This window comes from Odocoileus virginianus, chromosome 19 (genome assembly GCF_023699985.2).
Source record: "Odocoileus virginianus isolate 20LAN1187 ecotype Illinois chromosome 19, Ovbor_1.2, whole genome shotgun sequence".
Lineage (NCBI taxonomy): Eukaryota > Metazoa > Chordata > Mammalia > Artiodactyla > Cervidae > Odocoileus > Odocoileus virginianus.
In genome coordinates this window covers 14733672-14746479 of record NC_069692.1, presented here as the reverse complement: position 1 = coordinate 14746479, position 12808 = coordinate 14733672, and the positions used below count along the sequence as shown (strand labels likewise).

General features: G+C 41.1%; 1 protein-coding gene across 5 annotated transcripts in view; it reads left to right on the top strand.

Annotated features, from left to right (window-relative positions):
* PKIB (cAMP-dependent protein kinase inhibitor beta) overlaps positions 1-3193 on the top strand; it is a 109549-nt gene extending 106356 nt beyond the window's left edge. For all 5 annotated transcript variants that reach the window (XM_070449890.1, XM_070449888.1, XM_070449887.1 and 2 more), the window contains one exon: positions 1951-3193. In XM_070449890.1, the coding sequence (XP_070305991.1) occupies positions 1951-2018 (68 nt within the window). In that variant the 3' untranslated portion in view covers positions 2019-3193. The remainder of the gene's footprint in view (positions 1-1950) is intronic.
* Positions 3194-12808: the final 9615 nt, after the last annotated feature.

The following is a 12808-nucleotide window of genomic DNA, read 5'->3' as shown; positions in this document are numbered from 1 at the left end:
TGAACTGATGTGGTAGAGATGACTACAAGCAATGAAGAAGAGAAACAGAGGATAATTCCTGAAGCCAACAGGGTAGATGGTGATGCCGTATACCGAGAAGGGCCAACGTGGAAGAAAGGCAGTTTTAAGGGTTAGAGGAGTGATTTCTGCTTCTTCCATTTGAGATGCCTGTGAGACATCCAAGTGCTGTCAGCTCTACTTTCTAAATTGGCTCAGAAATCTGCCAGTTTCTCCCGCAGAGATCTAGTCTCTTGGTATCCGTGTGACCCCATTTTCTGTCCTTTCTCTGCACAGTCCCCATGGCAGTTCTTTCCTGCACGTTGCTGCCTTTGACCTTGATGTTTTCTCTGCTTGGAATGCTCTTCTCCCTGCTACCTACCACGCTAACTTCCTCACCTCCTCAGGTCTGGACTCACACGGCCCCTTCTCAATGAGACATTCCTAGCCAACCCAATTTAAAATTGCAATCTCCAGGCCCCAAAACTTCCTGATAATTCCTTTTTCAAATTGCCTCTGTAGCACTTGTAAACTTTCCACATGCCAGACATTTTACTCATTTTAGTTATTGTCCATATTTCTCATGAAGATTTCCCTGGAAGTTGGAACGTATAGTTTTTTCTTCACTGCTTGGTACGTGTGTTCATTGCTCAGTCGTGTCTGGCTGTGATCACATGGACTGTAGCCTGCTCGGCTCCTCTGTCCATGGAATTCTCCAGGCTGGAGTACTGGAGTGGGTAACCATTCCCTCGTCCAGGGGAGCTTCCCAAGCCAGTGACTGAGCCTGGATCTCCTGCATTGCAGGCAGATTCTTTACCGTCTGAGCTACCAGGGAAGTAGCACGTGCTTAATAAGTATTTGATGAATGTAGGTTGGAGAACAGAATAGTCTATCAGATTTCTTTTCAAAGATGCCCCTGATGATTTTGATAGGACCCATTTTGGAGAAGTAGTTGAAACATTAGTCTTATTTTAAAATGATGACAGCCAAAGATATATTTTGAAGGATCAAAGAAAAACCAGTCAGTGGAGGCCGTTGTCAATTTGAAGATGGTAGTGACTTGAGGAAATGAAGGTGCCAGGAGAAAGAGCAAAAGTCAGATGAAATGAGGAGCTTAGAGATGATCATGAGAGTGCTGTTGAGGCAGAAATGGATAGGATCCCGGATTATGAAGAAATTAGATCTGATCAGTGGAAGCAGCACCAGCTCCAAGGGTGAGCTGGCCTGGCAGCTGCTCAGGGCCCTCTCTGGGCTCAGGTGAGGCTTACCCTTGGTTTTGTTCTATGGTTGTCGTCTTGAAATTTTTCCATATTTTTTGAATAAGGGGTGCTGTGTTTTCACTTTGCCAGGAGCTCCAACAGCCACAGCCAGTTCCGAAGACCACGTCTTCCATGGTCACATGGGCAAAAGAAATATGTCTAGACTGCAGGGGTAATTTTACAGGTTTGGTGGCAGAAGGTTGAGCTTGTCTGATCTGATAGTTTTGATTTGTTTCTTTTTCCTATGAAGTAGAAAATGAGATTAGCAGCAAAGAAGGTGGGAAGTGTGAGGAAGCTGAGAGTGTGATCTGGCATCGGGAGATGGGGAAGGGCAAGGTCCATCAGTCTGCATCCAAACTGTGGCTTTGTCACTCACTAGCTTGGTGACTTTGGGCAAGTCACTTAACCTGTTTATGCTTCAAGAGAATAGTCTGTAAATGGAGATTGTAATAATACCTTTGAAGGTTGCCTGGCACATAATATTCTGGAGAATAAGAGAGAAAGGTAACTAGGAGACAGACCCATACATCTTTTCTTTGTGTAGTTTCTACGTCTACATGGATGGCAAAGAAGTATGTCCTAATCAAGTAGAAAATGACTAGGGTGCATAAAGGAAAAGCTGTTTTTTTCCCAGTATAGTACAAAGTAGATTTCAATATATTCTCTATGTGATGAAAATTTATCTGTTTTTCAGATGTGAAAAAGAAAGATGAAGAAACAGCACAAGATCAATTGGAAAAGCCCAAAGATGAAGGAAAATGAAGGCTCATTACCTATCATAAGTGCTGAATTTCTTCACAGTGAAAGACTTAGTGGCCCTGCTTTCCTGAGATGTTTGATCTGGTAGTAACTATGGTAACATTGCAGCCCTAAGCAACATGTGTGTATTAGATAATTTTGTTGTGATGCTACTCACTTGGATTACAACCATGATGTCCGATGTAGGTTATTAAAAGGCAGATTACTTCCAAACTGCACCCAGGAGAGAGGTTAAGAGTGCATGATCATTTAAATACATATCTTTTGTCTATAAACCCAGCTAAATCCACTGTTCTCTTGGATTTCTTAAGCCAGATATATTTTAAATTCCATTTTTATGGTAACAGGTAAACCATTTCTTGGTAAATATAAACCAAACACTAGTAATTTAAAACTGTGTGGGATTTGTAAGAAATTGTGTTTTTTGGTGAGAAAGGTGATAGATTAGCCAAAGAAGGATAGATAAAAGTATGTTTTTATCCAAATATGAAGCTTTCCCCCCCAAACCTTAAATAGATTTGGAAAAAATAGTAGAAGTTTGACAGCTCAAACATCTCTAGAAAATTTTTGTCTGATGTATTTTGCTTCTAGTCTATGCATACTGTGATTTTTCATGTGAACTCTTAAAATGGAAAATTTGTGATGAATAGTTTATATGATATATGCCTATTAAATGAATCTCACTATCTTCCTTAATTTCATGTGCATATGTGTGTGTGTATATTTTTCTTTAATGTGAATTACACAGAACACTTTACTAGTCGCTTTGTACTGTCTTTTCTTATTTTCAGGGCTTTTGTGTTTATGACTTGTTTCTTAAATGATTTCCTCAGGAATGCAGACCTTAATTTTTATATCTTTCCTAAACTAGCTGACATAATAGTAAGCACTTAAGTGTTTAGTGAATGGTACAGGCAGAAATAGCAAAATACTTGCTTTTAATATATATTTAATTATATATTTTAAAAGGAATGAAACCAAAACCAAAGCTTTAGTAAATTTTGATTTATTTGATATTTTAGGAGAATCATGGAATTCTGAATTTTTAAAGAAAATCTGACTAATGGGTTTATTTTTATTTTCAGATCTATTTGCATGCAGTATTTTATTTGATTGTTGACTTAGGCCACGTCTGTATACAGTAATCAAATAAACTCTTTCACTATTAAAGAAACTTACTACCGACCCAAGTCTTCTTCATTTTATCTCCTACAGTGTAACAGATGGAATATGGTGACATTTTAATGAGGGAAATGAATAGTCTTTGCAGTATAAAACACCTCCCACTTCTCATTTCATTGAGAAAGTTCACCTTTAAATCTGAGAATACAACAAAGGGGTAGATTTCAAAGAATCTGGTTGCTTTAAGTTCTTAAACACATATTTTTCTTTAAAAAATAATCAAAAGTAGTATTTTAGGTGTAGTGCTAATTTAACATTCAGTAAAATATCTTAGAGCCGTAAAAATTAGGTTTCTGAAGTTATTTAATGACATGATATTATATAGTCGATATAAAGAGGAATTTGAAGAAGGAAATGGCAACGTGCTCTAGTACTCTTGCCTGGGAAAGCCCATGAACAGAGGAGCCTGGTGCACTAGAATCCATGGAGTCTCGAAGGTCAGACGTGGCTGTATGACTAAGCCCTGCACACAAACAGGGTTAGGCTGGAGTTTTCAGGTTGGGGGGAGTGACAGTTTGGCCTCCTGAGTACGTTTGGTAACATCTGGAGCGTTTCTGGCTGCCACTAGGAGGGGAAGGGGCAGGGAGAGAATGTGCTCCTGGCATCCAGAGGGCAGAGCCAGGGATACTGCTAAAACTGCTCAGCCCTACGGGGCAGACCATCACAGCAAGGAACTGTCTGACCACGTGGGTCAGTAGCACTGAAGTTCAAACTGTCAAGCACGTGGATTTTGGATTCAGATGACCCGGGTTTGAGTTCTAGCTGTATGATCTTGGGCAATTTACATCATGTCTCTAAGTTTTATCCTCTTGGAATGGTATTAGTAATGGTACCTAATTTATAGGGTACTATATATATATGCTACGTTGCTTCAGTCATGTCCAAATGTTTGTGACCCTGTGGACTGCAGCCTGCCAGGCTCCTCTGTCCATGGGATTCTCCAGGCAAGAATACTGGAGTGGGTTGCCATTTCCTTCTCCAGGGGATCTTCCCGACCCAGGGATGGAGTCCGTGTCTCCTATGTCTCCTGCATTGGCAGGCAGGTTCTTTACCACTAGCACCACCTGGGAAGCCCCTTATAGGGTGAATGGAAACAATAAAATATGTGGGGCACTTGGCTAATGCCTGGCAAAGAATAATTATTCAATAAATTATCTTGGAGAAGGCACTGGCAACCTACTCCAGTACTCTTGCCTGGAGAATCCCAGGGACAGGGGAGCCTGGTGGCTGCCATCTATGGGGTCGCACAGAGTCGGACACGACTGAAGTGACTTAGCAGCAGCAGCAGCAAATATTAGCTATCACCATCATCATTTTTATTCTAAATGTTTTTGCCACTATTTTCTGGTATTGGAGGTGGATTTGTTAACTTGGCTATCTTCTGCTTTCCTCTGTGATTTCACAAGCAGTCTCAATCTTAGAACTGGGAGAAGACACTCTGATGGAAATTGACAATTCATGATAATTACCACATTAGTGCTTATTCAGTCATGCTAATGAGCCATTGACAAGCGATGAGTATTACCCTTTAACAATGAGTCACCTCCCTAGTGTTTTATGACAGTTACTGACACAAAACAGAGTTTTCAGTCAGTATTTAAATGAGTAAGTGTTCCACAAAAATGTAAAAGAGAAAAAGTAACAGATCTTGAGTCAGAGTATTTATCTCTCATTTAGAAGATATTTTTTTCTCATTTAGAAGACCAGAAATGAAGCCATGTCCCTCCTCATTGTTGCTAATAATGACACATATTCTTAATCATGTATGTCCTAAATCACTTTTTCATTACAACACACACACAAATCTCTCATTTTATGCATATAATATTTTATCTTACATGAGGTATCAAGCTTGTTGAATATTTGCCAATGAAAGGATTTTTTGGCTGAGAAGAAATCCAGAAAAAGAATGAGAGGTCAGTGGTAATTTAAAGACAAAATTGAATTTACCAACCAATTTCTAAAAAAAAAAAAAAACAGACTATTTCTGGGAGCCTATAGTATTTTGTCATAGCAAAGTCACTTTAAACAAAGCCCCTAGTTGGGGCTCATTCAAGAAAGTCCCCATGCTCATTTTTGCTATTGTCTTTTTACAAGCCACTTGCTCTAGTCAATAACTATATAAAGTCTTAATTAACACTGTCAGAGAAACCAAGACAAAAGGGAATAATAAAGTTAGAAAGAGGCTATCTGGAAACTCGACTCTGTACATAGGAGGAGAAAGAACAAAAACCAGTCTTGTGTCATGTGCCCAGAGATTTTGTGTGTGTGTGTGTGTGTGTGTGTGTGTGTCATCTGGACTGGAAAGGTTTGAACCTTCTCAGAATGAGAGTGCCTACAGGGGGAGTTATCCTATTTGTGAAAGGAAACACAGCATTAACTTTCAGTGTTACTAGCTTGGGCAGATGATAGAGAGAGAGGAGAGAAAGAATTACTGAAGCACACTGGGTTGTTGCCTCATCTGTAGAATCTGACACCTCTAGTTCAAATTACAGCTCCGCCATGTGTGCTCATGACTTTATTTTCCTGTCTTTCAAATTCTTAACTGCATAAAATGGCAAATTATTATGAGATTTAAGTGGTAAGCTGCTAAGGAAAATGCCTGGTACATAACAAAGCTTATTCTTAATTGTTATTATTAATTGCATGAACATAAACGGTGATGGAGACTTCAAGGTAAATGCCCTAGGTCTTATTGGTTCTTTCTTTGTTGTTTACCAAAGTAGATTTTTCTGCTAATCTTTCACTCTCTTTTCTGTCCACCAGCAGCACCTCCTTAGCTAAACCTAAGACTGATTAACTAGAATGCACTCCATTTTTTTTCAGACTTATTAATGATAACTCACAGAACATCAAAATCTGCAGCTTATTAAAAATGGAAACATTGACTCAAAGGGCTAGAGAATGTATTGTTACTGTTAAAAGCCTAGAACGGATTTCTTGTTGAGCACACAGTGATAGGAAAAATGATCATCATAGCCATCCTTTGAGTGACTGGTGATTACTAAGCACCCTTGCCAACCCTTTTGAAGCTTTATAATAATGGTCATACAAAAATGATTCATGATGTTTCTCATTTTGCAGATGAAGAAAATGGATTCAAGAGGGGCTTCAGGAATTCACTCAAGTAAGAAAATGACAACTGTGGCCTTGGATAGGGCTCTCAGGACCAGGATATGCTTTTCCTATACTGCTCTCAAGGACCCCTTTGCTTCAGACCATCTCATCCACAAGTTTTATTAAATTTGTGAAAAATGTCATTGGTAGTTTGATAGGGAGTGCAAAGAATCTGTTGGTTGATTTGGGTAGTAGAGTCATTTTCACAGTATTGATTCTTCTAATCCAAGAACATGGGATATCTCTCCATCTGTTTGTGTCATCTTTGATCTCTTTCATCAGTGACTTAAAGTTTTCTGCATACAAGTCCTTGGTCCCTGTTGTTCTGTTCAGTTGCTAAGTTGTGTCCAACTCTTTGTGACCCATGGTTTAGGTAGGCTTATTCCTAGGTATCTTATTCTTTTTGTTGCACTGATGGATGGGATTATTTCCTTAATTTCTCTTTCTGATTTCTCGTTGTTGTTCACTCAGTCGTGTCTGATTCTTTGTGACCTTATGGACAGCAGCATGCCAGGCTTCCCTGTCTTTCACTCTCTCCCAGAGTTTGGGATCAGATGCCATGATCTTAGTTTTTTGAATGTTGAGTTTTTTGACTGTTTAAGCCAACTTTTTTACTCTGCTCTTTCACCTTCATCAAGAGGCTCTTTAGTTCCTCTTCGCTTTCTGCCAGAGTGGTGTCATCTGCATATCTGAGGTTGTTGATGTTTTTCCTGGCAATCTTGATTCCAACTTGTGCTTCATCCAGCCCCACATTTCACATCATCTACTCTGCATATAAGTTAAATAAATGTTCATTGTTAGTGTATAGGAATGCAAGGGATTTCTGTGTTTTAATTTTATATCCTTCAACTTTTCTAATTTCATTGATTAACTCTAGTATTATTCTGTTGGTATCTTTAGGGTCATGTGTGTATAGTATCATGTCATCTGCAAACAGTGGGAGTTTTACTTCTTTTCCAATCTGGATTCCTTTTATTTCCTTTTCTTCTCTGATTGCTGTGACCAAGACTTCCAAAACTATATTGAATTATAGTAAGTTAAGAGTGGGCACCCTTGTCTTGTTCCTGATCTTAGAGGAAAATGCTTTCAGTTTTTCACCATTGAGAAAAATGTTTGTTCTGGGTTTGTCATATATGGTTATTACTCCAGTATTTATTGAGACACTATTTACAATAGCCAGGATATGGAAGCAACCTAGATGTTGGTACATATATACAACGGAATATTACTCAGCCATAAAAGGAATGAATTTGAGTCAGTTGTAGTGAAGTGGATGAACCTGTTATACATAGCCTGTTACACAAAGTAAAGTCAGAAAGAGAAAAATATTGTGTATTAACACATATAAATGGAATCTAGAAAAACAGTACTGATGAACCTATTTACAGAGAAGAAATGGAGATGCAAACATGGAAAATGGACTTGACACAGCTGGGGAAGGACAGGGTAGGGCCAGTTGAGAAAGTAGCATTGACATATACACCAGCACGGGTAAAATAAATAATAGTGAGAAGCTGCTTTATAACACAAGGAGCCCAGCCTGGGGCTCTGTGAAGACCTAGAGGGGTGGGATGAGAGGCAGGAGGAAGACTCGAGGACCATGTATAATTATGACTGATTCATGTTGTTGAATGGCAGAAATGACCATAACATTGTAAAGCAATTATCTTCCCCACCAAAAAAAAAAAAAAAATTTGGTCTGAATTCCATTCAGGATTCCTAAGAAAACTGAAAATTTGTACATGGGCAGAGGAGCAATTTTATTTATTTGTTTTCCATTTATTCATTCATTCACTCCTTCATTAATGTATATTTTACCTTATTCCAGAAAAGATTTTATAGGGCAAGCTTACTTGCCATTTAATTTGCCATTAACTTTCGAGACCCTGATGGAACAAAATTGGTGAGGAGCCTGTGGCTTTATTGGGTAGGAAGTAGTACCCAGAAGTGAAGTGAAGGGGATAAAGCTAAACAGACAACAAGAGGCATCCCACCCACACTCTACTCATTTCAGGTTTGTCCTGGGACTGGTCACAATTATGGAAAGGGCATACTGACATTCTGCGGGACACACAAAAATAACGTGGCAGGATACATAGGTATCTTAAAAGTAGGGCCACAAAGGCAAATGAAATGATCTCCCTTGCTCCATGCAGATATAGTTCAGACTTTGAATAATGTTTGGCAGCACTGAAGGCAGAGAAGCCCCTGATGTGCTGGATGGGGGTGGGGATGGCTACAGAGGTCTGGGCAAGCATTCTTCCCAGAGCAACAAACTAGGAAAAAGTTTTTGCACCAACTCAGAGTGTATGGAATTGACTTCAGCAGCTCTGTGAAGGCTCTCACAGTGCTTTAGGTATATTAGATATTCAAAATTCCTGGTCTGTGATGAAATTTTCACCTACATTGGTTTTCTATTAGCAGAAGGGGTTTACTTTTTAAATCTTTCCTTGATATTACAATACTGTCAAGAATAATAGGGAAAAAACAGAGGGATATCAGTCAATAAATGTGAGTTTGGTTTCAGAATTTTGACTTAAATTTAGCCTAAGTTGACTGTTTGCCTTTAGGTAAATAATTTTCCACTACTATTTTCATTTTACTACTGTAGAGTCCATGGAGTTCTCCAGGCCAGAATATCGGAGTGGGTAGTCTCTCCCTTTTCCAGGGTATCTTCCCAACCCAGGGATCAAACCCAGGTCTCCCACATTGCGGGCAGATTCTTTACCAGCTGAGCCACAAGGGAAGTCCACACAGAGAGAGCCTGTGCCAAGTTGGCAGTTTCAAACCTCTTCTTAGAGCCTCATTATTCTACTAGTGATGTCAGCCCCCCCCCCCCCCCCCCCCAGTGCCCACCACCCCGGCATCTTCTCCCTAGGATTTCAGAGCTTCTTACCTCCAGCTGCACATTGACCCAGAGAATTAAATAAATGACCGATGCCTGACCCAATTGCAGCCCATCTGGGAGCCACTGCTGTAGCCTGCTCTGAACTGGATGCTGGGTGAGCTGATAGAGGGCAAAGCTTGCGTATATTTTCCCATTAACCTTATATGAGAGGCCGAAGGTTCTGGGCGCGGTGCTGGAGCAAGCGGCGGCTGTGCAGCTCTGGAGCCGTGAGGAGATACCCCATGCCCGAGGGCAAAGGAGAAGCCCAAGCAAGATGGTAGAGGGGCGAATTCATGGTTAGAATCAAACCCCTTCCCCCCAGAGATGCTCAGAGGGCTCAAACAAACCTTGTGCACAACCAGAACCCAGGGACCCCACAGAGAGAGACAGTACTGTGTTTGAGCGTCTCCTGTGGAGTAGGGGTCAGCAGTGGACTGCCGCAGGCGCAGGGGCTCTGGGTGCAGCAGACCTGGGTATGGCATAAGCCCTCTTGGAGGAGGTCACCAGTAACCTCACCATTCACAGGACTGGGAAATAGACTCTTGGAGGGCACCAACAGAACCTTGTGCACCAGGACCCAGGAGAAAGGACCAGTGACCCCACAAGACACTGACCCAGACTTGCCTGTGAGTGCCCCGAAGTCCCCAGTGGAGGCATGGATTGGCGGTGGCCTTCTGCAGGGTTGGGGGCACTGAATGTAGCAGTACGTGCATGGATCTTTTGAAGGAGGTCCCCATTATCTCTATTACCTCCACCATAGTTTGGCCCCAGGTAAATAGCAGGGAGGGAACACAGCTCCACCCATTAATAGAAAATTGGATTAAAGATTTACTGAACATGGCCCCGCCCATCAGAACAAGACCCAGATTCCCCCTGTCAGTCTCTCCCATCAGGAAGCTTCCACAAGCCTCTTATCCTTCTCCATCAGAGGGCAGACAGATTGAAAACCACAATCACAGAAAACTAACCAATCTAATCACATGGACCACAGCCTTGTCTAACTCAATGAAACTATGAGCCATGCCCTGCTAGGGCCATGCAAGACGGACAGGTCACGGTGAGTTCTGATAAAATGTGGTCCAACGAAGAGGGATAGCAAACCACTTCAGTATTCTTGCCTTGAGAACCCCATGAACAGTATGAAAAGGCAAAAGGATAGGACACTGAAAGATGAACTCCCCAAGTCGGTAGGTTCCCAATATGCTACTGGAGATCAGTGGAGAAATAATTCCAGAAAGAATGAAGAAACAGAGCCAAAGCAAAAACAACACCCAGCTGTGTATGTGACTGGTGATGGAAGCAAGGTCTGATGCTATAAAGAGCAGTATTGCATAGGAACCTGGAATGTTAGGTCCATGAATCAAGGCAAATTGGAAGTGGTCAAACAGGAGATGACAAGAGTGAGTGCTGACATTTTAGGAATCAGCAAACTAAAATGAACTCAAGTAGGTGAATTTAACTCAGATGACTGTTATATCTACCACTGTGGGCAAGAATCCCTTAGAAGAAATGGAGTAGCCATCATAGTCAACAAAAAATCCCAAAATGCAGTACTTGCATGCAGTCTCAAAAACAACAGAATGATCTCTGTTCTTCTCCAAGGCAAACCATTCATCACAGTAATCCAAGTCTATGCCCTGACCACTAATTCTGAAGAAGCTGAGGTTGAACGGTTCTTTGAAGACCTACAATACCTTATAGAACTAACACCCAAAAAGGATGTCCTTTTCATCATAGGGGACTGGAATGCAAAAGTAGGAAGTCAAGAAAAAGCTGGCTGCTGCTGCTAAGTCTCTTCAGTTGTGTCTGACTCTGTGTAACCCCATAGAAGGCAGCCCACCAGGCTCCCCTGTCCCTGGGATTCTCCAGGCAAGAACACTGGAGTGGGTTGCCATTTCCTTCTCCAATGCGTGAAAGTGAAAAGTGAAAGTGAAGTTGCTCAGTCATGTCCCACTCTTAGCCACCCGATGGACTGCAGCCCACCAGGCTCCTCCGCCCATGGGATTTTCCAAGGAAGAGTACTGGAGTGGGGTGCCATTGCCTTCTCTGGAAACACATGGAGTAGCATACAAATTTGGCCTTGGAGTATAGAATGAAGCAGGGCAAAGGCTAATAGAGTTTTGCCAAGAGAACACACTGGTCATAGCAAACACCCTCTTCCAACAACACAAGAGAAGACTCTACACATGGACATCACCAGATGGTCAACAGTGAAATAAGACTGATTATATTCTTTGCAGCCAAATATATAGAAGCTCTATACAGTCAGCAAAAACAAGACCGGGAGCTGACTGTGGCTCAGATCATGAACTCCTTATTACCAAATTCAGACTTATATTGAAGAAAGTAGGGAAAACCACTAGACCATTCAGGTAGGACCTAAATCAAATCCCTTACAACTATACAGTGGAAGTGACAAATAGATTTAAGGGACTAGATCTGATAGATAAGAGTGCCTGATGAACAATGGACGGAGATTCATGGCACTGTATAGGAGACAGGGATCAAGACCATCCCCAAGAAAAAGAAATGCAAAAAAGCAAAATGGTTGTCTGAGGAGGCCTTACAAATAGCTGTGAAAAGAGAAGTGAAAAACAAAGGAGAAAAGGAAAGATATTCCCATTTGAATGCAGAATTCCAAAGAGTAGCAAGGAGAGATAAGAAAGCCTTCCTCAGTGATCAGTGCAAAGAAATAGAGGAAAACAATAGAATGGGAAAGACTAGCAATCTCTTCAAGAAAATTAGAGATACCTAAGGGAACATTTCATGCAAAGATGGGCTCAATAAAGGACAGAAATGGTATGGACCTAAAAGAAGCAGAAGATATTAAGAAGAGGTGGCAAGAATACACAGAAGAACTAAACAAAAAAGATCTTCATGACCCAGATAATCCCAATAGTGTGATCACCAACCTAGAGCCAGACATCCTGGAATGCAAAGTTAAGTGGGCCTTAGGAAGCATCACTATGAATAAAGCTAGTGGAGGTGATGGATTCCAGTTGAGCTATTTCAAATCCTAAAAGATGATGCTGTGAAAATGCTGCACTCAATATGCCAGCAAATTTGGAAAACTGAGCAGTGGTCACAGGACTAGAAAAGGCCAGTTTTCATTCCAATCCCAAAGAAAGGCAATTCCAAAGAATGCTCAAACTACCGCACAATTGCACTCATCTCACACATTGTAATGTCAAAATTCTCAAAGCCTGGCTTTAACAGTATGTGAACCGTGAACTTCCAGATGTTCAAGCTGGATTTAGAAAAGACAGAGGAACCAGAGGTCAAATTGCCAACATCCGCTGGATCATCGAAAAAGCAAGAGAGTTCCAGAAAAACATCTATTTTTGCTTTATTGACTATGCCAAAGCCTTTGACTGTGTGGATCACCACAAGCTGTGGAAAATTCTGAAAGAGATGGAAATACCAGACCACTTTACCTGTCTCTTGAGAAATCTGTATACAGGTCAGGAAGCAACAGTTAGAACTGGACATGGAACAACAGACTGGTTCCAAATAGGGAAAGGAGTACATCAAGGCTGTATATTGCCACCCTGCTTATTTAACTTATATGCAGAGTACATCATGAGAAATGCTGGGCTGGATGAAGCAC